General features: G+C 50.3%; 1 protein-coding gene across 1 annotated transcript; it reads right to left on the bottom strand.

The window, feature by feature from the left end:
• Window positions 1-2883: 2883 nt before the first annotated feature.
• Window positions 2884-23999, bottom strand: LOC135455722 (eosinophil peroxidase-like). Its single transcript, XM_064729155.1, has 13 exons — window positions 23927-23999; window positions 22638-22731; window positions 21231-21406; window positions 19005-19125; window positions 16631-16760; window positions 15386-15592; window positions 13865-14180; window positions 11723-11883; window positions 9331-9577; window positions 8755-8925; window positions 6522-6759; window positions 4716-4930; window positions 2884-3563 (listed from the first exon to the last, which is right to left on the bottom strand). The coding sequence occupies exons 1-13, from the start codon at window positions 23997-23999 to the stop codon at window positions 3535-3537; spliced, it is 2178 nt and encodes a 725-aa protein (XP_064585225.1). The 3' UTR covers window positions 2884-3534.
• Between the last annotated feature and the right edge of the window lie 1855 nt (window positions 24000-25854).

Below are 25854 nucleotides of genomic sequence, written 5' to 3' on the forward strand. Positions count from 1 at the left end.
TTTCCATGGGGAAATTCCTGCTGCTGTCCCCCCTGAGCTGCCCTGGCCCAGCCTGAGGCCGTTCCCTCTGCTCCTGTCCCTGTTCCCTGGGAGCAGAGCCCAAATTCCCCCTGGCTGTCCCCTCCTGTCAGGAGCTGTGCAGAGTAAGGAGGTTTTTGATTCCAACAGCTGGTAATTGTCTCTGATGAGTATGGAGAAAGCCAAGGACGTTCCCAATTCACCATGGACAGACATGCAGTTCAGATCTAACAAAACATTCAGGCTCCAAACCCACAGATAGCAAAGTCTGCAGCTGTAATTTTCTCCTGTTGCAAGGATCCCCAGCACCTGGATCCATCCTGCTCCCATTTCAGAGGTCAGCTCTAGCCTAACCTGCAAGGTGTTTTCAGAAACTGCAGCTCCAACGAAGATCCCAGTCTCCAGACCAAGTGTGTCCATGCCCAGGTGACTCCCTTCTGCCCTGGGTCTTTGCACCTTTTCCAGGACCTGGCTTAATTTAAGTGAATCTCAGATAGGGAGATGAGGGACTTGCTCACAGCGTGAGCTTTTGTCACTGAGTTTTAATGACTCTCCCGCTCCCCAGATCTGCTCAGCCACACATTGGCCAGAAGAGAGAGGGGAGGCAGGGAAAGTGATCCTTTTTGGGAAAATGTGGTGGGAAAAGGCCAAGAAAATTGTCTTGTTCACCATATGAAGGCTCAGAAGAGGATGGACTGTTGTCAGCACAGGAATGCATGAGAGAGAGGAGTTGGTGAAGCTGAAGATCACAATGACTTCCAAATGCAAAGCAATGGGTCCAACACAAAATATGAGGACTGGATTTTGAAATGGGAGTGATTCCCACTGAAAACTGCTGGCATAAATATCTACTCTGAAACAGACTGGAACAAGCAGAGGGGCAGACACCAACCTCTTGTGTCTGGTAACCAAGGCCAGGACCCAAGGGAACAGCTGGAGCTGTGTTGGGTGCTGGGGCACTGAACAGACTCCTCAGGGAATGGACATGACCCCAAGGCTGCCAGAGCTCCAGGGCAATGCTCTCTGGCACAGGAGTCTGTGCAGGGCCAGAGTTGAACTTTGCAACTCAGAATATTCCATGCTTCTATGATAAGTTATCAAAGGGCAGTGTTTGGTCTGGCCAAGGACAGCAGCCTCCAAAGTGTGAACAGGTCAAAAGGGAATTCATCCCTCACTCCTCACTTAGAGGCATTAAGGTTGATACCAAAACCTTCAGAGGGATTCCAGGGTAAAGATATTAGAGAAAGGTCATTAAGACTGAGGAAACTGCTTAGGATGCTCTGGCTGCAGCTCCACAATGAATCCATATAACGCTCAGTTTTACAAGGCACAGATTCCCTTCAGAGACCAATTTACGAGCAAAGGCATGGCTGGAAGTGCTTGTAATGACAAGAGAAGAGGTTTTACAAGAAAAGGTGTTCTGGCTCATCAAGATTTCTGTGGTATCAAGACAGGTCTGACAGCAAAGAGTGCAACAGCATGGAACAGCCTGGGCTGCAGGACTTGCATACATAGGATAGCTTGGAGCCCAGCCAGGTGAACTCTGGCTAGGAAGTACAACAGTTTACCACTGTAAATCACAGGAAAATTGACGTGGAGAAGGACATCAGGAGGTTTGCAGGTCAACCAGCTACTCACAGCAGGGTTAACTGAAAATCCAGGGAGCTTGCTCAAGGCCTAGATAGTTTGGAAGAGTACCCAAGATTGGAGATCCCAAGATTTCTCTCATCCCTGTGTCTGCATCACATCACTATCACAGGGAATAATGTTTGTCTTTGTCTGAAGGTTACTTCCTTTGTTGTAACCTGCATCTGTTACCTCTTGTCCTTTCCCTGTGAGCCCCTTCACAGCTACTCCTTAGAGAGACATAAATCACTCCCACTCTCATTCTTCAGACTGAGCAGATCCAGCTTTCTCAGCCTGTCTGCACCCCACTGACCACCTTGGTGGGCATCCACTGAGGAAAAATGTAGTTGGCACTGGGAGAAGAACCTGACAGGATGAACTTGGGACGGACATCCAGCTGGGGGAGGCTGCTGGTGAGAAAGAAAGTGAATGAGGGCTCAGCAGAGCTGGGAGGGAGAGATGCCCTCCTGAAACCAGCAGTAGCCCCCACCTCAGGAGCTCCACTGGCCAAGGCAGGCACATGCCAGGCACCCTGTGGATAGTCCCCATGTTGCTGTACCAGCATTGCATATCTTTGATCAAGTTGATAAATAAGTCAAATTGTCCAAATTTCAGCTTGGCTAGAAAGAAAAAATGAGCTGTCTGTGCTCAGTGCACACAGAGGGGCTGCAGGTGCTTTTGAGCCAGTCACATCCTCCCCCAGAGGGGAACTGCTGAATTTGACAGGTATTGAATGATACTCTGTCCCAGGTGGGCTGAGCAGACACACAGCTATGCCACAATTAGACAACCAGGATGGCAAACCAGAGCTGGAGACACTGGGACACCCCAGCCAATACCTCCCACCCATCAGTGCTGACTTTCACACAGGAGTTGGGGTCAGAGGCTTCAGCAAGAAATACCTTTTTTTCATGAACAACACACAGATTCTGGAACTGTCCTTTCCCAATATTCCCACAGAAAACCTACCACCATCCTCCACTCATGTATGCTTGCTGCACCTTTTATGAAATGTGAAGAACATTTTGGCCTCAGCCCAAAATTGCAATTTATTAAGCAATACTAGGAATATAGCAGATTACAGAGGAAGGAGAAAGTGGGTTTGATCCCTTCCAGGAAAAGGCAAAAAGCTGGATTGAAATCAGAATAGTTACCACTTTCTTGTATGTTCAGATTGTTTTTATCTTTGCCAGGCCACATCCCACCAGCTCTACAGGCCAGTGCTGAGTCACTCTGGCTCATGCCAGGCCTCAGGAATAATTTGTCACATCAGAGGATGTTTTGGGCATTCTGGACTATGAGAAATAATAGTGAGAAAACTCTCACCCATATGGCAAATTTCTTCTTCCATATTGGAGCAAAACCTGACACAGGGGATTTTAGGACAGTGTGGGGTGCAGGACAGCTATTTCTTCTTCTGTCAGAGGCATCCTACCATTAGTACATTTTCTCTGAAAACTGATGAATTTATTTCTTTCAAACAAAAAAATTGGAGAACAAAAAATCTACTGTTATTCCAATGCCTTGATCTGTCTTTGGGGGTTGAAAATTTTAAAAGAAAGGTCGAAAACGTGTTTGATGGTAAATCTTGGTGAAGCATTGTGTGGTTCCATGGCTTAAGCCAGCAGCTGGTGTGACTTGGGATCAGTCTCTGGACTACTCATTTCACTTGGCTTTGTGATACTGAGTGATTTCACAGATCTGGGATATCTTTTCATTCAGTTCTTTTATTCCTGGGCTGCATCCCACTTCAGGCTTCATGCAAATCAAGCTGAGCAAATGACAGAGCTGTGCCCAAACATTGCAGGCAGTGAAAGCATAAACACAGTAAAAATTAATAATCCACCTCAGCAGCTTCCCAAGTCTGGACATCTGGGAAATCCTCAGCCTTCAGCATTTAAAGTCACCACAATCTTTTTCTAGAGGAGATAAAAAGCATAGTGTTAATAGATAAGAACCTGCCATATCTCCCTGATACCTTGTGGGATTTGTTTCCACAGTTTAGGCTGGAAAGGAGGGATCAAAATTTGGTATTATGTGAGTGTGGCAGGACCTGACTGTCAGGGGAAAGCAAGGATGTTTTGTTTGGAAAATACACAGGAACAGCTTGCACTTCTCCAGGGAGAGCCACTCTTCCCTACATCTACTTCCCAGGGATTTCAGGGAGCATTTTGGAAGGAGATAGATCTTAAGAATTTTACAAATCTTAAAGGCAGGTAAGAGAAATAGTGTCAAAATAGGTGACAACTGTACAAGCAGAGACCAAAACCAGAAACCCTTCCACAGACTGGGAATTAATTTTCAAATGCTGAGTTGCTTTTGGCCTTACAAGGATGTGCTGACAAACAGCATCTTGACAGACAGACAGAGAGAGCACCCTTCCCAGTCTGGGCATTGCTTCCCATGGAGTAAACCCTGGCATCAATAGTGAAGAACTAAATGGAAAGTCTATTAATCAGAAAAAAGTCCCAGAATTCCAGAACGGTTCAGGCTGGGAGGGGCCCAGAGGGTCCCTGGTGGCACCTCCGTGCTCAGGCAGGGCCATCCCAGAGCACAGGGCACAGCATTGTGTGCACAGGGCTCTGCAGGATCCCCAGTGCTGAGGGAGACTCCAGCCCCTCCCTGGGCAGCCTGCTCAGGGCTGGGCACTGCCCAGGGCACAAGTTGTGCCTCCTGGGCAGGGGCAGTGCTGGGCTCAGGCCCTGCCCGTGGCTCTGGTGCCACTGCTGGGCCTGGAGCAGAGCCTGGGCCCTGCTCTGCCCCTCCCTGCACACAGGGACAGCCAGGCCTGAGGGCCCCTCTCAGCTGGGGCTCCTCTCCAGCCTGAGCAGCCCCAGCTCCCTCAGCCTTTCCTTGTTAGAAAAAAATCTCAGAATAGGGCACTTGGCTTGCTCTGCCAGAAAATCTGCATTTTGTAGGAGCCACTCTAAGTGCACCTAGTGAACTGGAGCATCTAAAGCTGTACCTGGCACACAGGTCCAGCTCCATGTTAGGGAGCTCAGTTTTAAACCCCAGGGTCTGGCTTTCACAGGTGTCTGCAGGCATGACCTGCTGCGGTTTGCAGATCGTACCTTGGTCCTTGGTGTTCTTTGACTTCCATGGTCTGAGGTCCAGCTTTGGGATCTGACTGCAGCTCACAAAGCCATGGGGGTATCTGTTAGCCCGGAAAATATTCCTTGATACTTTAGTGATGTGGGTATTGTCACATATTATCCGTGACAAGGAGATTTTGGCCAGTGAACGGCGCTGGGAAGGAGTGAAAACCCCAGGGTTCTGCCACCAAAACCTGAAGGAGAAAGAAGACACAACAGATTTTTGCCTTCTGCCTTCTTCACACTGATGACTCCCACAATATGAATTCCCATTAACACTAATTTCTTCTGCCAAGAACAAATTTGAATTTCTATTATTTAAATCAAGAGCCCTGACTCAACAACTGGATAATTGTCAGTCTCACAATCTGAAGGTCATGAGTTCGATGCTCACACGGGCACCATTTATCGCCGGCCGGGGTCTGAGCACAAACCACAAAAGGGGCGGGACTGCTGGGGACGGCGTCTCAAGCTGTTGTATTTTCCAGCATCAGTCTCATTACATGGTGATGACAATGGGAAGATGCCATCAGCTCATGTCCCCAGCAGCAGACAAAGAACTTAAGGTTACAACTTACTTGAAAAGTTTTTTGACCAATCCCACAAAGCAAAAGCAGATTGACAGCAGTTCTATCCAATCACTATAAACACATGTACCTGTGGTTAAAACAATGCTCGCATCTTTCGAATAAAAGACCTGCTTGTAAGCCTTAAGAGACAATGCACAGAGCTCCATTATTAAGCTTAGAACTTCCTAACATCTGGCTAGATGTACTTTGCTGTAGCTTAGGGAGTTATTCTAGACAAGCATTAATACACAGACCAGTGTTCTATTTGTCCTTACTTTTCTACTTCTCATATAATTTTTCTGCTGACAAACCTTATGACTACTGCTTAGCCCCAATCAACGTTCTGCTGTCTCTGAGGCCTGCCTTTTGCAGCTTTCCCAAAACCCTCTGATTTTAAAGATTCCCACAATTACCTTGCTTTTCTTTTGGCCATGGACAGGTAACAAAGCTGCAATTTAATTAATTGTCCTCAGATGAGGCACAGGTACCCTCTTTCAAACAGGAAAGTTTGCACAGACTGTGCACAGGCTGTGGCCACAGCCAAATGAGTGCCATGTTGGAACAAGCCCTGTAATTATTCAATTTTTTAGAAAAGGGTTTGTTTCCAGCCATAAGAACAGGATTTCTAGATGTGCAACAGACTGTTTGACCCTAAGTTCCTCATCCTGGAGTTTGAGCTTGTACTAAGTCTCTCTCAGCAGAAGTGTTTCCCAGAAACATGGGTTGTGATCCCATTTTCAGGCAATATTGCTGGCAGGTACAGGGATCTTGCTTCAGAATTCCAGCATAAAATGGGGAATGTAACTCACTGCTGCACCTGAAGCCTCTGAGCAACCTCAAGGAGGAGGAGCTCAGGTGTGTCGAAACCTCAGCACTGCTGAAGTGATTTTGGCTGGCAAGAAAACCCCAACCCACCACATCCATCACAAGCAAAGATCAAACACTGCCATGTGTCAGAGCTGAGGGTTCCAGTTCAGAACTGGGGGAGGGAGGAATAAATAGTGAGATATCACTTTGCTGGGAAGGGATCTCAGCCCAGGACCTCAACCATCAGACAGGGAATAAGAACATGACTACAAAGAGAATGAAACTTTTGAAGTAGTATTAAAAAAAAAGCAACAAACAATCGGAGTAGTTTTCAGATCTGCGAGAAGAAATCTGCATAAACTCCAGCCTCCCTGTGCTCTGGGGTTGGGACACCCAGCTCTCCTCTCACCTGTCCCCATCACGAATGTTCCTGAACTGGGTGCCAATGAGACAGGCCATGAGAGGCCCCACCCGGCCTCCTTTCACAAAGGGCTCTGCAAGGGCCCCAATCCAGATGTCAATATTCTTTGGTGTCCCATAGAGCTTCAGGAATTTCCTTGCCAGGTTCTGATTCCTCAACACATGCCCGAGTGACTCCACTCCAGAGGGCTGCGAGAGCCCGCAGAATTTTCTCCAGGAGTTGTAACCTGCAAGTAGTTGAATGTCAGAGCAGATAGAGCAGTGATGCACTACCTCCCCGAAAAGATTTTTCCCTCTCCTTCTCAAAACTGGGACACCAGTAAGGCACCAAAATGTTTAAAACATTTTTCTATATTTCTGTTAATGCTACTGCCTTCCCACTCCTCCAGAGCCAGCTCCCCCTGTCTGTTTTTGGAGTGCCACGTATTTGCAGGTGGGAGCTGTACCACCATCATCCACCTCCACTCAGCAGGGATGCAACTGATGCTGACCTCACTGAAAGAGAACCTGGACAAAATGTTGATGGCCCCTCTCTCTGTACAACAGGAGAATGACCAAGTCCTTCTCCACAGATGGTCCCTGTCCAGCCATGGGGACAAGCCACCCACTCCACACAGCCCAAGTTACTTCAGCCACCAGACTTTGCCAGCTGGATTAATTTTTCTGGACAGTAAACAGCCAAAAATCCACTGTGCCACAAGTAGTGCATAATTCTGCATCTTGGTGGAGGAGATGAGATGAAGCTGCAGCAAACACCTCTGCTGTAAGCAGGATGTCATGGAATCATGGAACAATTTGGATTGGAAGGGATAATAAAGTTAATCTCATTCCACCCACTGCCATGAGCAGAGACACCTTCCACTATCCCAGGTTGCTCCAAGCCCTGTTCAGCCTGGCCTTGAGCACTTTCACGATTGGAGCAGCCACAGCTTCTCTGGGCAACCTGTGACAGGGCCTCACCAACCTGACAGGAAAAATTTTTCCTGATATCCATTCCAAATCTACTGTCTTATGTCTAAAAAACAGGGAGTATTGGGAGCAAAAGACACAGCATATGGTGCCTAGATGACACTACTATCAAACAATTCCAGGACACTGAGAATTTGCTCAATCAGAAAATTAATTAGGGAGGGATTTTGACCTTGCTATGCCATCACCACCTTCATGGATGTCTAATATAAAGGGGTACAGCACTCATAGGTGAGTTGAGACCTAAAGCTAAGCCCAAATTCACTAGAAACACATGTCACTCCCACCATGTCAGGTCTGGAAACCCAGGATTTGTGGTTCTGATCAGGTCTGCATGATGGTGTTTCTCAATAAAGCATGGAAAAATCACAACCTTATGTTGTGGCCAAGGCAGAGCAATCCTGTGAGCTGATGATGCCTCTGGATGTACTGCAAAGCCTCTGACTGGGCTTAAAACCCATGGATCCAGCTCAGTTTTCATCTCAGTTTCAAACAGGAGCCCTATTGCATCTCTCAGGATGTTGCTTACACAGCAGCTCTGGGCTCTTACCTCAGCATAATGACACTGTTGTGTAAGGACCCACTCAGGAGCCAGCTCTGAAGTGCTATCAACAATCTATTTCTCAAGACCATCTTGCAATGCCATTACACTGGTTTTGCACCTTGAAGAGCCCTGAGAGTGGTTCTGACATGCTTGGTTGTTTTCTTTTTTTTTTTTTTTTCCTCTGGGACACAGATTTAGTAAAGAAATTATGAAGAGATTTTCTTTACATATTGGAAACTGCTCTTCCAGTCATGCGTGGCTGGGCTGGACCCTACAGATGGTTGCAGAGAAGTCACAGAGGACTTACAGCCCTAATTCCACTCCTGCAAACTTGTTGCTGAACTATTTTACCATTTTTTTCACTTGGACAATAGAAACAAGTCAATCACTGAACACCAAGCTCTGGTCTGTGCAATGACCTCTGTTCTGCCTCCACGTCTCTCATGCAGCTTCAGCCAGGCTTTGCCTTCAGTGCTCAACCTCCACCCACTTACCTGTGGTGGTTCAGAAACAAGGAAAAAGTTTGGGAAAGAGCATCATAAAATTACTGAATATCCTGCATTGGGAGAGATACATAAGGATTACTGAATCCAACTCCTGAGTAATTTCCGCCAAGCATGGGCTGGAGAAGCTTCTCCATGTTTAATCACAAAAATGCCTGATTTCCACTTGTTTTTCTTTGAAAGCTCTGCTCCCACAGCTGACTTACCTGGAAGGCCATGATCTCGGCTGCGCTGCATGTTGAGTGCGGCTAAATCAAACCCAATCCTCTCGACTTGCTCAAAGAGCCGGTCCCGGAGCTCACCCACCACCATCTGCTGCTGCGTCATCAGCTTGGCCTGGTTGGCCATGAGGCTCCGGAGATAGGGATCAATCCCACCTGCACAGGTGGCACAGGGAAACTGGGATCAATTCCACCTGAAGCAGGGACATGTGAGCAGTGCAGGGAGGACAGTGTGTGGCTGAGAGGCCCCAGAGAGGGGAGCACAGCTCGTATTTAATTATAAGCTACTACATGAGAATCAGTTTCCCTGCACTTTAAAGGATTAAGAAGAAAATACTTTGAATAATGTTCTTCAAGACCGCAGCAATGAAGCGATCAGACCACTTTGGAACATGATGGGCTGCCCTCATCCACAGGGGACAGTTCTGTTGGGACAACTCTGGCTGGTAGTAAAGGCCATTTAATACATTGAACACTTTTAAATTTGGCTGAAGCAGAAGTTCATCCAGAGAAGGCAAAAAAGACAAATGAAATAAACCCACACTGTAGAAAAGGATTTACCTTCTTGAATGATTCTCCAGACAGCAAAGAAGGAGGTTCTGAGCTGAATTTCAGGAGTTATGGGTCTGTAATATTCATCTAGGCGGCCAACAGTTGGAGGGATTGAGGCATGAGCAAAGCGAAAAGCCAAGGTGAAGACATTGGATATCCGAGGATCCACAGACTCTTTGTAGCCCCGGTAGCGAGGAATGAGCCTGTGGAACTTGCATCCCAACAGGAGAGGCAGGTAGTCCCTGTAAGTTATGATCTAGGGGGAAACAAGGAAAGGGTGAACTGTTAATGTCTTGGCCATCAGTTTCTGTGGAAGCAAAGATGATTTTCATGTTCTCTCTGTCACAGCACTCTGGCAGGTCAGAGCAACATAATAATAGGTTGGACTCAATGATCTCAGAAGTCTTTTCTAATCTAATTGGTTCTGTGATTTTGTGAAGATAAAAGCCTGCCAAATCCTCCCCAATATTGGCTCCTTGTAACCACACCACTCCCATCAGGCAGGCAGAACTGCACCCTTCGTGCCTCAGATAGCAAAGATAACATCGGCAGATAACGGGGGTAGCACCACCCACGAGCAGCTCCCTGAGTCCTCCCACAGCAGAGATTTCCAGTCCTGCTCTCTTGTCTCTGTGGGATATTGAGGAGGCAGCACAATATAATTTAAAAAAGAAAAATCAAATTCTGTGTCAGTGGGAGAAAATGGACTAATTGTCTGAATACTGCATGAAGATGGAACCATTGATGTAAACACAATGATGGAGATGATGCTTTTTGGACAATCCTTTGAATGTTTGCCTTGCCCAACATGTTTTTTCAACAATACAATAATATTTAAATGGGCAGCATTTAAACATAAACATTTTGATATTCCTGTTTTTTATTTTTGTTAAACCAGCTCAGAAGACAGGCCTCAAAGGAGCTGCAGTGCCTTTGAAACCCCATGTCCCTTTCTCTCACAGGATCCAGGCTTTCCTGCCAGCTGTAAAACCTCATCTGGCTTTGAGGCCATTCCTGCTTGAAACTGGAGGCTGGACAAGAGACTTTGGGAGGGCTCTCCCAAGCACAGAGGTGCTTGTGTGACCCCAGGATCCCATTCAGGGTCAAGTCTGGAGTAGCGTGTCAAGCTAGTCAAGATTGTGTGGGGTGGTCAAAGGGTGCAGCCCTGCCCCAAGGAGACACCATGATTGGCTCCACCAGGACATGGGACTTCTTCATAGAATCCCAGTATGATTTGGGTTGGAAAGGACCTTTAAGATCATTCCCATAGGCAGGGAATCATCGAGAGGAAGGGATTCACAACCCTGTTGGGGACGATGAAACAAGAAAGCCTTTTAAATATGACTGCCTGGCAGAAGATTTTGAGACTATAGAAACTATATGCGAGATTGAAATGAAAGCAACCTTTGAGATACCTTAGTTGTGACCAGTTGAATGTAATCCCCCCTCGAGGAAACAATTCCCTCTGCAAGCAGGCAGGCCTAAGAGTCAGAGCAGGCCTTGCAGCTTGGCAGATGGGGCCCTAAGAATAAGATTTAGGGTTTAACACATAAACATAGTATGGTAATGTAGTGATTCTTATAGGTTGTGTGGAAATGTTATAAGATATGCATGCTGTAGTAGATTGGTTAATGAGAATCTGCATATTCAACACTGAAGATGATTTATTGCGTTGTAACGGGAGCTTCGCTCTCTTTTTGCTCTCTTTTCGCTCGCTCTCCGCACTCTCTTTTCTCTCGTCTCCCTTATCTCTTTGTCCGCTCTCTGCTCCTCTTCGCGCCCTTTTCTTTCTTTGTCTCTTTGTCTTCCCTCTTCACCTCCTTCCACTTCTTCACCTCCTCCTTTCTGCATGCTCTCCACTCTTAAACCTTTGCCGTTGACTCTCTCACACTTTAAGCCTCTCCTCTCTGGGCCTTGCTTAGGGCTGCAGCTGGCAGCTCGTAACAGGGCCCTTCACCCACGCCCTTTGTAATAAACCGATAGTTTCACGACTTGGCTTCAAAGAGATTTCGTCTCCGTCTGTCCCTACTGTGCGTGAACCCGAGGAATTTTAATCCAAATTTCCAGGACCATTTTTATCAGGTACAAAATACTGGCTAGAAAAGCTTTTCCTCTGACTTTTCTGTCTGTTCCTCAAACAAAAATGTGCCACTAAAAACCTCATCAAGCACTTTGTAAATTTAACAGTAGACGTACATAAAACATTCAGGGGCCCCTCTGTGCTTGTCATTCCAGGTATCTCTGTGTGATTTTACTTTGGTCAAAAGGGGCTGGAGGAAAGAATTTGGTCCTCTCACCCCTGAATCCTGCACCCTTTGGCCACCCTGCACTAGCAAAATCTAACACGTGAACCCTGTGAGACTGCAGGCAGAGCCAGGACAGGTGGGATGATGGCTGGTACCTGGATCATGGCTCCCAGGATCTTTCGTGCCTCCTGGTAGAGCCTCTCATCATTCCAGTGGGGGTTGAGGCTCCTCAGCTTTCCAGCCAGGCGGTTGTGCTCCCGCACGAAGAGCGTGTGCATGCAGGCCAGCTCCAGCATCTCACTGGCACGGGTGTCACCTGGGAGGGGCACACATGACACTGGAGTGGGAAAGTCACATTGGGAAGCACACACAGAGGAATTTTTAGATGTCTCAATATTTGTGTTGTGAAGAAAGTGGGTAAGAAACACAGAGGAGGAGAGGGAAACAGAGGATCAGACATCACCAAAAAGGCAAAAGCTGAATTTCTGCTGAGGCAACAAAAGCCAGGTGTTGTCCTGGCTGTGCTGAGAATAACAGAGAGGTGGGGAAAGTTTTAGTGAAGGGCTGGGAGCATTAACTTAAAAAGTTAAATACAAGTAGGTGTTCTCCGGGCTCCCATATCAGAGATGTTTGGTCTCACGGCTCGAGAGAGAAATGCAAATGGGCAAAGGGAAGTCAAGATGGCCAAGGAAGCTCTGAAACTCAGCAGGTCTCCTTCAAACCAGCTGAAACTGTGGCCAAAGCAAGGTGACAGTCACAAACAGGCTCTCTGGGGAGTAAAAGGAAAAGCAAAATGAGTCAGCTTGGAGGAATAAAAAACAAACAGCATCACAATAAAATATCAAATCCTTCTTCAAACATCTGGGGCAGGAAACACAAGAGCAAGCAGGTGATGAGAGCATAGGCAAGCACTCAGAGAAAAGTAAACATGTCGTATTTAGTCCCCTTGTCCCACAGCAAATGGAGGCATTTGCTCCTGCACTTGGCACAGAGCCCTTTTCATCCACTCTCAAAGGCTGCCTGTGAGGGACTGCGGAAGGAGGAACAAATGCAGCACTGTGAGGTTTCCCTGAGCAGAATGCATCCAGACAGAGCTTCCAACAGAGCTCTGGGAGGAAACGTTGAGCCCTGGGAGGCAACTGCACATGTAAAACTCCCCCAGTTCTCAGGGACCGGAAAAGTCACAAATAAGACACTGAATTTTCAAAGGCTCTTCTGATGCAGCCTGAACTGATAAACTTTCCCATAAAAGAACTGATGGGTCTGTTCCAGCCACGGAACAGGAACTGCTCCTTGGTGAGAGTCTGCAGGGGCCAGAAGCCCCTCCTGGGAAGTATCTGATGCTCCTGCCCACTCTGCTTCTCACTGAGCACCTGCCTTTGGCCACAGGTCCTGCGTGGCCCTCACCAAGGAGAGACCTGCACAGAACTGGGGGACCAGGTGAACACATGGAACAACATGTGGGACAGGTGGAATGCTGTGGGAGCCTGGAGGGAGAGTGAAACACCATGAGCTTTAAAGGAGAGATCTGATGGATTCCAAGGACCATGGGGATGTTTAGAGGAACTTTGGCCTCTATGAAAGGGGCCAAGGGAACAGAAAGCAGCTCCACAGGTGATGAGACCTGTTGTGCCCTGAAGCTTTCTCCAGCACTGCCACAAGCATCCTGGTGTGGCCAGAGCCAGCAAGAGTCAGTTGAGAAGTCCTGCTCTCCAAAAGAAATAGGCCATGGAGACACTAATTCATGAGGTATATCAGAAGCATCCCTCTCTGGGGTCCCACAGGCTTGTGGAAAGTACTCCCAATACTCCCTCAGTCTTCACAATGGTGGGAACACACCTTAAAAGGTATTGGTCTCATCCTCATTCCAGCTGGGATCCGAGCTCCTCTCAAAGTGCAGCAGGGACATGCAAATGTTTCCTGCTGTGGCCCAGCACAATAGTTGCACATCTGTTCCCATCCTGCTGGGATGGAGACAGCCATGGAAGGACAAGTACAGACTAGCCATTGCCCCCAGGCCAGGCTGCCATTGCTGTGCCTGCTTGGGCACTCTGGGCCCTACACCAGAGCTGCTGAGCATGGATGAGACACCTTCACTCCAGGTTTATCCTCACAAACAAGACTTGGAGAGGGTGATGACCTTCCTCCTACCTAGCACAGCCTGTCCCAGTCTTTCATTATTTGCTCCATTCCATTTTCTATTTAAATAAGAAAAACAAACAACTGAAGAAGTGAGCTGGAGATGGTGGAATTGCCTGCTCCAGATTCCAGGTCTGGGGGGCAAGCACCCAACTCACCTGCAAGAAAACAAGGGATCCGAGCCGGCCCACTGGCCTTGAGGCAGGGCTCCTTCCTCATGGGGCCGAAGGGCATGTAGGCCCTGCCCCTGTCGGTGAAGTTGCGGTTCACAGCCAGGAGGCCGCTCTGGCTGCCGCGGTCCCGCAGCCGCTCGGCCAGGGCGGCCTCGCTGCCGTACACGACGCTGCCGTCCAGGAAGGAGGTGAGGGCGTTGATCTGCTCCCGCACCGCCCGGGCCCGCGGGCAGGCCGGCGCCGAGCGGAAGAAAGGGAGGCAATCCCTCCTGTTGGTGATCCGGGGGTCGTTGGGTGGGATCTGCAGATGGAGAAAAGGAAAATTCATGAAGATGGAGCCAGGCAGGAGCACTGTCACAGGGCATAAGGGTCAGATTGACAGCAGAGATGCTGCTTTAGGAGCCCAAGTCCCAAACGGCCTGGAGCCTAAAGTCCTATGGATTCCTAAAGTCTTTCCCCTGAAAATAAATATATTGGATTGCATCTTTAACGCTCAGTTTTCTTATCTCCATATCTACACCACAGAGAATTGTCATCCAGTATTTGTGACCCTTCCTTCTAGCACTCTCAAATGTATGTCAGGGAAACACTCAGTGATGTTCCATCCCATCACAGTTTTCCTTGAGAGGAATTAGGAGGACATGTAGAAACCAGAGCTGTAGCAGAACTTCAAAGGTGGGAGAGCAGGGCTGCAGGAGGGACATGGACATGATTTGGTGAAAAGGAGGCTCAGGGGGCCCTTGTGGCTCTGCACAGCTCCTGACAGGAGGGGACAGCCAGGGGGAATTTGGGCTCTGCTCCCAGGGAACAGGGACAGGAGCAGAGGGAACGGCCTCAGGCTGGGCCAGGGCAGCTCAGGGGGGACAGCAGCAGGAATTTCCCCATGGGAAGGAGGCTCAGCACTGGCACAGCTGCCCAGGCAGGCTTGGAGTGCCCATCCCTGGGGGTGCCCAAGGAAGGGCTGGATGTGGCACTCAGAGCTCCGGGCTGGGGACAAGGTGGGGGTGAGGCACAGCTTGGACTGGATGATCCTGGAGGGCTTTTCCAATCCCTGTGATTCTGTGATCTGCTGGAGCAGGGACCAGGATGTGACTTCTGATAATGCCACAGGCACTGCTGGGAGATCTCAGCACTCCCTTGTCCTGTGCAAAGAACACTGAAGTCCTGTGGATTTTCTGGGGTGTTGACACTCCCCAGTGTCTGTCTGTGACATTTCCTGTTTTCCTGGCATCAACTGTGCTACCTTTGCACAACAGCTCCAAAGAAAAACCACCTTGCTGAGGGAGATGGCCAAATGCCTGGAAACCTGGCAAAGTCTGTGCCTGTGCCTGAACCCAGGGAGTGCCCCTGGAACACAGCACTGCCACCACACAGAGTGCTCTGACCTCCTTGGCCTGTTCTGGGAGGATATTCCTCCACAGCCAAGGAGCGTGAGTGCCACCAACATCTGGTTGGAAAGCAGATGTCCTCTCCCTTCCTCCCCTGGAGGAAGGAGGCTGCCTGTACCTGGATGGGAAAGCAGGGAGGCTCCTTGGCACAGCTGGTGTCACAGTCTGGCCCACCACTGAAGGGGACTCTGGCTGGGGTTTCTGGGCTGAAATCCAGGTCATGGTCAATAAACTGGCCCCACTGCATGAACATGAGGGATCTCTGCTGGTCCATCTGCAGCAGCTCCGGGGGGAAGCGGACAATCTCATTGGACACTTGTCGGACCTGCAGGGGTGGAGGCAGAACACAGTGGTGGGAAATGACGTGTGTGAATGGGTGCACCCAGCTGCAGGGTCATCAGCAAAAATTCCCAGGGCACTTCTTGTGCTTTGCAGACAAAAAACCCCAAATCTGTCTGTGCAGGAAGGTGTCATGATCACCAAGTGCCCTTCCCTGAGCACAGTGCTGCTCTGGCTCTAGGCAGGATTCTGAACCTCCAGGCCAAGACTGTCCCTTGATGGACTTGGGGAAATAGCTAAGCAAGGCTGGGAAAGGGAGACAAAACAAATTTTAAAATATCTTTTTTTTTTTTTTAAATAGAAGTGTAGAAAAAACAGCACCAGGGAATTTCTGAAAATTATCTTGAAGTCCTCCTCCCTTCTCATCCCTTACACAGCAATCACAGTTCTCCCACCTCCATGTATTACTACAGAAAAAGTGGACACAGTGCTGTGGAGGAAGGTTAGGAAGTACAAGAAATCCATGAACACAACCTCAGCTCCTCCTCATCAGAGCTGTTGCACCAAGCTCAGGTGACCAAAAGCCACCTTCCAGTGTCCCTGCTCACATCCAGGTGCCATGAGAGCCACAGCTCCTGCACTTCACCCACACAGGGACCCCCACATAGCATTTTTGCTCATACATTTTTTGTTCTAGGGATTCCCTGGCTCACTTTATCCTCTGGCATAATTGCTTTTCAGAAACAACTGCCACAGACCAAATAAAAAAATGTAAGTAAAATAATTTGGCCTAAATGCACTCAATTTAAAAGAACATATTGTGTAATTCTGTATTCCTCCTGTGATTCTGCAGCAATCAGATTAATTTTCCTTTGCTTTTCCTGAAGACATGGGACTTAGAAAGCATTCCTAATAGATCCCCCTGGATATTCTCAGACCATCACCCTGCAGCTGGTGAATCTAAGCCCCTCTCACCTGATCCACAATTCCAGGTAGTGGATGAGCACTTTGATGCCTGCACTCTGTCCTAGAACTGACAATCCCTAGGTCTGACACTGTGTTCTGAGACTGTTACAAACTTTACCAGTGGAAGGGGGAACCCAGAGAAACGTTTTCCTTCCGTCCACCCGCGAGGCACGGACACGCCATCCTCATATTCCGCTGGCAGCCACCTGGCCAGGGCTCTGTTGGAAGCTCCTAGGGATGGGTTCCTCCTGTCAGAGGCAATGGAAAAACAGCAAACAGTTGGAGCCAGGAGCTTGTGGATATGGAGAAACATGGAACTTGGAATGGGAGCACGCCATGGTTGGGGAACTGCTGCCGCTCTGTAGGTTTGGTGCTATCAGTAAACCTTAGGATTAATAATAACAACAACAACAATCATAGAATTGTTTAGGTTGGAAAAGACCTTTAATAATCTGCCCCAACTCTCAGCTTCTCCCAGGCAAGAACTCAGGTGCCCCTGATGACATCCAGCCTGAAAAAAGGCCCTTGGACTGTGGCTGGAAAACAAAGTTGGAAGCTGAACACCATGGAAAAGGGGAGGAGCCTTTGAATGGAATTAGCTATGGTCTTGAACATAAATTGGGGGATTTGGACTGTGAGGTTATTGTGCTGGGTGATTTTTTGAAGGTCATTAATGAAGAGTCCCTGCCCTTTGCAGGGGGTTGGACTAGATGACCTTTAAACCTTTTCAAAATGACTTCCAATACAAACAATTCTGTGACTCTATGATTGTAGTTTGATTAGATGTCCTAGAGTGACTTTATGATGCTCTTATCCCCATTAATCTGTTTAGCCCAGAAATAAGTTTTGCACCTTTAAGATTGGTTCTGAGAGCGAAGTGGTGGGGAGAGAAGCAGCAGCAGTTTGTTTTCAGACACTGCACTCGCTCCTCCACATTCCTGCTCCTGGACTGTGTTGTCTGCAGCACAGAGAGACAGTGGCACAGAGCTCTCCTTTGCTTTTTAGTCAGTTTTTAGCTAGCTGAGGCAGAGAAGTTCTCTGGTCTGTAGTTTTTCTTTTTCTTTGGAGCTGTTCAAACCTGCTCTGGCCTGAACACCCAGGACAGCACCGGCAGCTCCACCTGAGGCCACCGGGCCAGGCCTGGCCTGTGACATTTCCAGCACTGAGGGACTGACCAGAGACTGAGTGAGCTGAGCTGCAACCCGGGGAGGGACTTTCTCAGTTTGTCATCTCTTTTGGAGCACCAAGGGGTTCTATTGTTTAATATGGTTCTTTATTTTTTTTTTTTGTGCTGGTGAACGCTTTGCCTGTTAAATTAAGGGTTTTTTCCACTTTTCTCCAAGGAAATATTTTCCTGAACTGTCTGGGGGAGGGGCAGTTTGAATCTGCTTTCTAGAGGAACGCCTTTGGAGGTTCTTTCCCAGATTTTCTCTAAACCAGGACAAATACACCATTAAATCCTTAATCAGAGTAGTAACGTACTTTCTTTGGAGTGCATGTCCAAAGTGTGTTCTGTGGTGGCCTCTCACCCACAGGGGGTGTAGCACTGCCCCAGGCAGTGGAGAAACAGAGCACAGCTGATCCCACCTTCCCAGGGCCTCAGGTCTGGATCAGGTGTAAAGGACCCGTCCTTATCCCCCCCTGAAGTGGAAGGAGGCAGGAGGTCTCTCCTTTGTTCTTATACAATCCCCTGAAGGCTAAAGCACCCTGGAGCAGGCAGAGCTGGCTGAGCTCCTTCCTCTGCCTCAGCTGCTTCCAGGAGCTTCCCAGCTCTGTTTTTACAGGGAACGTTTCTGAACTGCCCCTGTAAAACACCCCATGCTCAGCAATTTCCCATGTCTCCCACATTCCCATTCCAGCCATGGGAGGTGCAAGGAGGTGCTCTCCCAGCCTATATGCCCAGATTTCCTCCCACACAGTGTGGGGCAAAGAGATGGCTGGATCATGCTCAGTGTGGATTTAGGTCAGGAAACCCTTGGAGACCCTGCCTAGGGGCAGGGCCAGACAAAGAGTCTGTCCCCAACACGGAGCTCCTCCTGTTTTGGCCAAGAGCTGGTTCAGGTACAACACCAGGAACCTTCCCAACAGGACTGGAATCAACAGCTCCACACATTACTAGGAAATACTCGAGTGTGAAACTCCTAAACAAGGTGCCTGTGTGAATCCTCCCTGGAGAAGTGGGTCTAGTTCTACTTATGGAGGATGCTTGACATCCATCTATAGAAAAATTTAGGTTAACCACCAGCCCAGATCACTGAGTGCCACATGCAGTTCTTCCTTGGCCACCTCCAGGAATGGGGACTCCACCAGCCCCCTGGGCAATTCCAATACCTGACCACCCTTTCCAGGAAGAAATTCCTCTTGATGTCCAACCTGAGCCTCCCCTGGTGCAACTTGAGTCTATTTCTTCTCCTCCTGTCCCTCCCATCCATCCATCCATCCATCCATCCATCCATCCATCCATCCGTCCTCCTGCTGACACAGCCCCTCACCTGTTATTGCACTCTCCAGTAATGGTTCTGTAGCCAGAAGATGCACAATTTATTTTCTTATCCTGCTGGTCACATCCAGTGGCCTTGAAAATCACCTCCACCTGAGCTGGAGTCAGCAAGTCTGGCAAGGAATAAGGGAGAAAAAATCCATGCAGGAACACACTGGCCCTGCAAAGGTTTTCCTGTACCTAGTACCTATACCTACCCCCATCTGCACAATCACAGTGTGCTGTCATTTAACTCTTCCAGCTCAAAGACATGCCAAGGATGCTCTTTGAGCAGCAGATGCTTTTACTGGTTTGGAATGCATCAAACCCAGCAAAGCTATGGTCAGATCTTATTTATAATCACATGTTAGGCTCATGCAGCAGTAGAATGGTTTTCTAGTATTGGCTCTCCTCTCCTCTCCTCTCCTCTCCTCTCCTCTCCTCTCCTCTCCTCTCCTCTCCTCTCCTCTCCTCTCCTCTCCTCTCCTCTCCTCTCCTCTCCTCTCCTCTCCTCTCCTCTCCTCTCCTCTCCTCTCCTCTCCTCTCCTCTCCTCTCCTCTCCTCTCCTCTCCTCTCCTCTCCTCTCCTCTCCTCTCCTCTCCTCTCCTCTCCTCTCCTCTCCTCTCCTCTCCTCTCCCTCTTTATCCACCATAAAATGCAGTCACAGCTATCCTAGGGGCTGTTACAAGTTTTTCCCCTTGGAAGCAGCTCCCAGTGTGTGTCACCTCCTCGGAGCTGCCTGGAAAAGAGCCATCCTGTGGCTGGGCTCACCGAGGGCATTGTGTTTTGCTGTGCACATTTCCCTTTGTAGGGAAGCTAAGTGGCAGAGTTTAACAAGAAAAGTCTTACAGAATCACAGAATCATGAAATGGTTTGGGTTGAAGAGACCTTAAAGACCATCTTGCTCCAACTCCCTTCCCTTGGGAAGGATAGGGTCACCTTCCCAAGTTGCTGCAGCCTGGCCTTGGACACTTCCAAGGGGCAGCCACAGCTTCTCTGGACAGCCTGTGCCAAGGCCTCAGCACACTCTCAGCCAGCAATTTCTTCCTAACATAATCCAAATCTCTCCTCTTTTAGTTTAAAACCATTCCCTCTTTTCCTGTCACTATCTACCCGTGTAAAAAGTCCCTCCCTCTTTTTTATAAGCCCTTTTAGGAAGGGGCTCTGATATCTCCCCAGAGCTGTCTCTTCTCCAGGCTGACCCCCAGCTCTCCCAGGGAAGATGCTCCTTCTTGGCTATTGCTGCTCACTCCACGTCCCAGCCCTCTGAGGTTTCCTGGTCACTGCTGCCACCAACAGTCTGGGTCAGAGCATGGTTTGAAAAGCCACTGGGCAGGTGGGTGAGAGGTGGCAGCCAGGGGGCCCTGGCACGGCTCTGTAGTGGCACTGGAGCATCAGTCCTGGATGGAGAGGCTGGAGCTCTGCACAGCCAGTTCTGCCATCACCTTCCAACTCATCCTGTCCCAGAGCAAAGCCAGGGCACTCCACGATGTGCCTTATCCTGCCAGTGCTTCACTGTAATGTTGGTAAAGTGTTTGAGGCCAGGCTAGATGAGGCTTGGAGCAGCCTGGAACAGTGGAAGGTGTCCCTGCCCATGGCAGGGGTGGCACTGAATGGGCTTTATGGTCCCTTCCCACCCAAACCATTCCATGATCCCCATATGTATATGGCAGGAGTCCTCCCTGTGTGTCCCTGAGCTGCTCCTTTCACTGACCCTGATCTGTGTCCTGTCAGCAGCCTGGCCTGGCCTGACTCCATCTCACAGAGGATGTTGCTCCTCCAGATACATGCTGAAATGTCCTCTCACATCTCCCCATTCTCTATTTGGACAGTGTTGTGTCTGTGATGTGACTTCAGTGCTGTCTGAGGTCTGGCTGAAGAACTGCCCTCCTTGGGGCCAAGCTGCTGGGAGCCATCTCTGGGTTTGCTCATTCCCTGCTCAAACAACAGAATATCTACCAAAGCCTTCCAGGCTTTGACCAATTGGAACTTGAACCTCCACACAGCAGAAGGAACCAGGGAAGTGCACAAAACACTTTAACTAACTGAAAAACCTCAAAGTAATATTTAAAATGAGAAAAGAGCACAGAAAAATAACTCAGCTTTGCTTCACCGCAGCCACATGGGAAAGATTTGTCACAGCCCACCACAACCCCCTTTCCTTCACTCCTCCCAAGCCCCAGGGACCAAGCCCTGTGTCTTCCTCCTCTGCCTTCCTCCCAGCAAAGGGGGATCCTACCTGTGACGTTGAAGTCCCCCCTCACAGCCCCTTGCATTCTCTCTTTGAGCAGGCTCAGGGTGGTCTGCAGGTAATCCGCTGCCCGGACAGCCTCTCGTGTCCCCCCCACTGGCTGCTTGAAATATCTCAGGAGCTCTGCTGGGGTCAAGGCATTGTTCTGCAGGCTCTTCTTTATGCTGCAAGGGACAGGAAACCAAAATCTGACACAGAGCAGGGGCAGGGATGCTGCAGTTGCACACCTGAGCATCAGGCACGGCATGTCCTAAGTGTGAGCTGTTGGGCAGAGTCACTGTGAGAGGCCAGGGCTGCTCTAGCACCCTCCACAGAGCAGCAGAGACACTTGCAGGAAGGGAGCCCCTGAAACTGCCCAGCTCCACCTGCCAGAAGGCAAACGGCATCCATGAGGCACCAAACCTTGCTCGGCTGTTATCCACATCATCAATACCTCTCACTGTCTGGGGGTCTCAAATGTCTCCAGGCCACCCTGTCCTAAAGCTGCTGGAGCCTCCTCTCAGCTGGAGGAGTCCCCAAGCCAGGGAGGGGATTCAGAGTGTGGCTGCTGGCAGAGAACAGGTATGGGCTGGTAGGAAGTTGGACACTCCCAAAGCATGGCTGGGAGCCCCACAAAATGTCCTCACTGCAGCATCCAGCTGTTTGCTGCATTCCTTGGAGGGAATCACTGGAAATATGCAGGAGCCTGTTATGGTCTCAACTCAGAGCCCTGAGGGGTGCAACAGAGCCCAGCAATACCATCAGGTGCCGCTGTGAAGATGGGGAGGCCCTGGCACAGGGTGCCAAGAGGAGCTGGAAGTGTCCAAGGCCAGGCTGGATGGGGCTTGGAGTACCCTGAGATAGTGGGAGGTGTCCCTGCCCATGGCTGGAAAGAGATGAGCTGGAAAGAGATGAGCTTTAAGATCTCTTCCAACCCAAACCATCCAGGATTCTGCAATTCTTTGAAAACCGAGACAGAGGAGGTCACAGCTCCCAGTGACCTGACAGACTGGTGTAAAATCATGGTGAGCAGCCAAAAGCTGGATGAGAGCCCACTGTGCTCCCGGGGCTCCCCACCCCACTGTCCCTGGGCTGCGGGGAGCAGGAGAGGCAGGGGAAGCTGCAGGAGAGGACAGGGGACAGGGACAGGGGACAGGGGACAGGGACGGGGACAGGGGATAGGGAACAGGGACGGGGACAGGGGACAGGGATGGGGACAGGCACAGGGACAGGGCCAGGGGACAGGGACAGGGCCAGGGGACAGGCACAGGGACAGGGGACAGGCACAGGGTACAGGGACAGGACAGGGGACAGGAAGAGGGGACAGGGGATAGGGAGAGGGAACAGGGACAGGACGGGGACAGGGACAGGGACAGGCACAGGGACAGGGACGCGCCACCCCAGCGCGGCTCTCACCGCTCCCGTGTGCGCCTGTAGGCAGCATCCACCAGGTGCCGGGCCTCAGCCACGCTGCTGAGCAGGGCCGTGTCCGACAGCTGCAGCGGCACATCTGGGCAGGGACAGGGAGGAGCAGAGGTGAGGGTGCCGGCAGGAGCCCCCCTGCGCCTCCTCCACCTGGGAATTACACACAGCAGCGCAGGAGGCAAGTGCTGCTCCCTCTCCAGAGATCTGCATGTAAATATATCCCTCAGGGGAGTTTGAGAGTCTCTCCTGGGCATGAAGAGAATCCCTCCATCCGTGGAGGCTTCAAACAGCCCCAAACAATGAGAGGTGCAGGCACCGTCTGTGCTGCCCTTTTCCAGCAGAGCATTTGAACAGGGTGCCCAGAGCACCCTGTGGCTGTCCCACCCCTGGCAGTGCCCAAGGCCAGCCTGGATGGGGCTTGGAGCAGCCTGGAATAGCGAAAAGTGTCCCTGCCATAGCAGTGGGGGAATGGGATGAACCCTGAGCAATTCCCTTCCAACCCAAACCATTCTGGGATTCTCTGATTCTATGAGCAGCCTGATTTCCCCACGTCTTTCCCCAGTCCTTCCTGCAACCTCCTGTCATTTTCACTACTCCCCTTCCTGCCCTGGGGGAGCTCCCAAAATTAATTTCATCTCCCTCATCTGCTGGCTGTGGGTCACAGAAAGGAAGGGGACAGGCCACAAGGGCTTCTCTGAGTGACAGCACTTTCCTACAGCTTCTGGGAAAGAGGAAAACTTCAGAAAATAGCACAAAGGGATAAACATTTCCCAAATCTCTCCAGTTTCTTTTAAATACCTTGCCAGATCAGCCCAGAGCTCACCTCTTGGACAATCCTGATGAGAAAAATTACTGCCTGGACCACTGTTTGAGGCAAATGAAAAGCGAGGCATGTGCTTTTCATAAGAATTTGACATTGTAAATTAACAGATGGAAGTCTCCATATATTTTGGAGCAGTGATTCAGGGCTGGAAGAGGGAGAGTAACTGCCCCATCCCTACACTCCACAGGCAGCTCTCTCAGGTGCTGGCACAGGGAGGGCATGGGCATGCACATGGGCATGGACAAGTGATGGGAACTGATCTCCTTTACCTGATTTTAAGGAATCAGGCAGAATGTGAACTGGTAAAACCCTGAACGAGCCACAGAAGGTACAAACTGTGCCCCTTCTGGCACCTTTTCACGGCTGTGCTGCTGAATGACAGTCTATTCCAGACACAGCCTGATCTTTCCCCCTCAGAAAATCCCCTGATCTGCAAACCCTGAGGGAAGGACAATACCGTAGGAAGAGGATACAGATCCCTGGAACAGGCTGAGGATCACCAGCAGCCCCAGGAAAGTTTCTGCCTTCATCCCTGCAAAGAAATGTAGGTGAAGACAACCAAGAGCATATGGATGCATCAGGAAGGTCCGTGCCAAGGTGGAGGATGGCAAGGCAGCTCATGGAGCATCCCCTCCCAATGCAACGCTTCCAGGAGGGAGTGCACTGCCCCAGAGCTCCTGTCAGTGCCACGTGGAAAAGGAGCAGCCTCCTGTCCCAGGGATGCCAGCACTGCTGGGAACTGGGAATGTGCTGCTTGGGACTTTGGGGGCACCACAAAGGGGCCAGAACCTGCTGCCAGCACAGCACCCACAGCGTGCAAGGGAGAGCTGCTGGGGAAGAGGAAAGAGCCAGGATAGCACGGCAGGTCCTCCACACCTCTGCTTCTCTGCCTTTAGATTCCAAGAGTCCTCCTTGCAAGTAGTCATGCCACATACAATGTCACATAAAAACATATAAGGACTGTATTCTCTTTATTCCTGATTAGCCTGGGATTGAGAATATTCATATTAAAAGTTACACCAAAACTTTGGAGGAAATAACACTTCAATATTTAGAATGTTGCTGCAATAATCACTATGAGTGAACTGTTTGTGTTCCTCAATAGAGCCAGAGTGAAGCCAACTATGAGCTGGGTATTACTCTATCCCCATAATTTTAAAATATGGCATTTATATTTGTGTTTTAATGGGAATTTATTCCGTTATTACCTATCTGTTCCTCTAACATAGGCTGCAAAAGGAGAGGGAAGTATTTAATAGCCATTTAATAGATGTTTGGGATGTTTTTCCCGAAGCTGACCCACTCACCTCCCAAGGCTGCTCCAAGCAATCAGCTCCCAAAATGAGCCCAGAGCTGTGGGCTGAGCACCCACCGTGAAGCTGCCCCAAAGGCACCCACACTGCCCGGCTCAGAGGCAAAGGCACCCAAATGCCCGGCTCAGAGGCACACAGGATGCCCTGCTCAGACGCAAAGGCAGCCCAGGATGCCCGGCTCAAAGGCAAAGGCCCCCAGCCTGCCGGCTCGGCCCCGTCCCTGAGGAGCAGCCCCGGCAGCCGCAGCCGCCGCCCCCGCTCCCGGCGCTTCCCGGCGGCGGCCGAGGGTGGGAGCAGCGGGAACCGCCGCGCTCAGCCCCAGGCTCAGCCCCAGCTCCCCAGAGCCGCCCCCGGCAGAGAAGCAAACCCTCAGCAAGGGCAAAGCGCCAGTGCCCGGGCCAGGCTCCCACCTGCGATCCGCCGCCTCTGCCCGGCCCGCGGCCCCTCCGCGCCCGCTTTTATCGGCCCGGCCTTATCAGCAGCGGCTGCCCCGGGCACTCCCCTGGCGTGGGGGCCCGGCCAGGCCAGCGCCCACCTCACCTGCCACCCTCTGCCCGCCGGGAGGCTCCTCTGCTCGCAGCTGGATACACAGCCTGATGCTCCACCGGAGCTTTCCCGGGACTTTTGAAGGTGATGTGACAACTTCATGGTGGTTTGAGAGCCCTGAGCCCTTCTGGGGGCGCCTTCCAGGGACAAGGTTCCTTCCCCCGTGGTGCTCTTCATCCTCTGCCGCTTTTAAAGGTCACAGCAAGGCTTTCACATCCACCCCTAGAGACACCTGCAGTGCCCAGTGCCCCATCCCACCTCCTGACGGGCTCTGCCCCACATCCCCGGGGCTCCACGACAGCTGCTCCTTCCTCCTGCCCAGGAGAAGGCCCTGGGATGATGGTTTGAACAGGCTCCAGCTGCTGGTCTGGAGCATCTGGTCTGCCCAAAGTGCCGCTGCACCAGGAGCTCAGCTGGCAAAGCATCTCCCCTGCATGGGCAAAGCCCCTCTCCCTGTCCCAGAGCAAGAGCATCTGATGGACAAATGCTGACAGGGCATGCTGCTGGATCAGTGAGGGATGTGTTT

The sequence above is a fragment of the Zonotrichia leucophrys genome, chromosome 19, assembly GCF_028769735.1.
Source record: "Zonotrichia leucophrys gambelii isolate GWCS_2022_RI chromosome 19, RI_Zleu_2.0, whole genome shotgun sequence".
Taxonomy (NCBI): Eukaryota; Metazoa; Chordata; class Aves; order Passeriformes; family Passerellidae; genus Zonotrichia; species Zonotrichia leucophrys.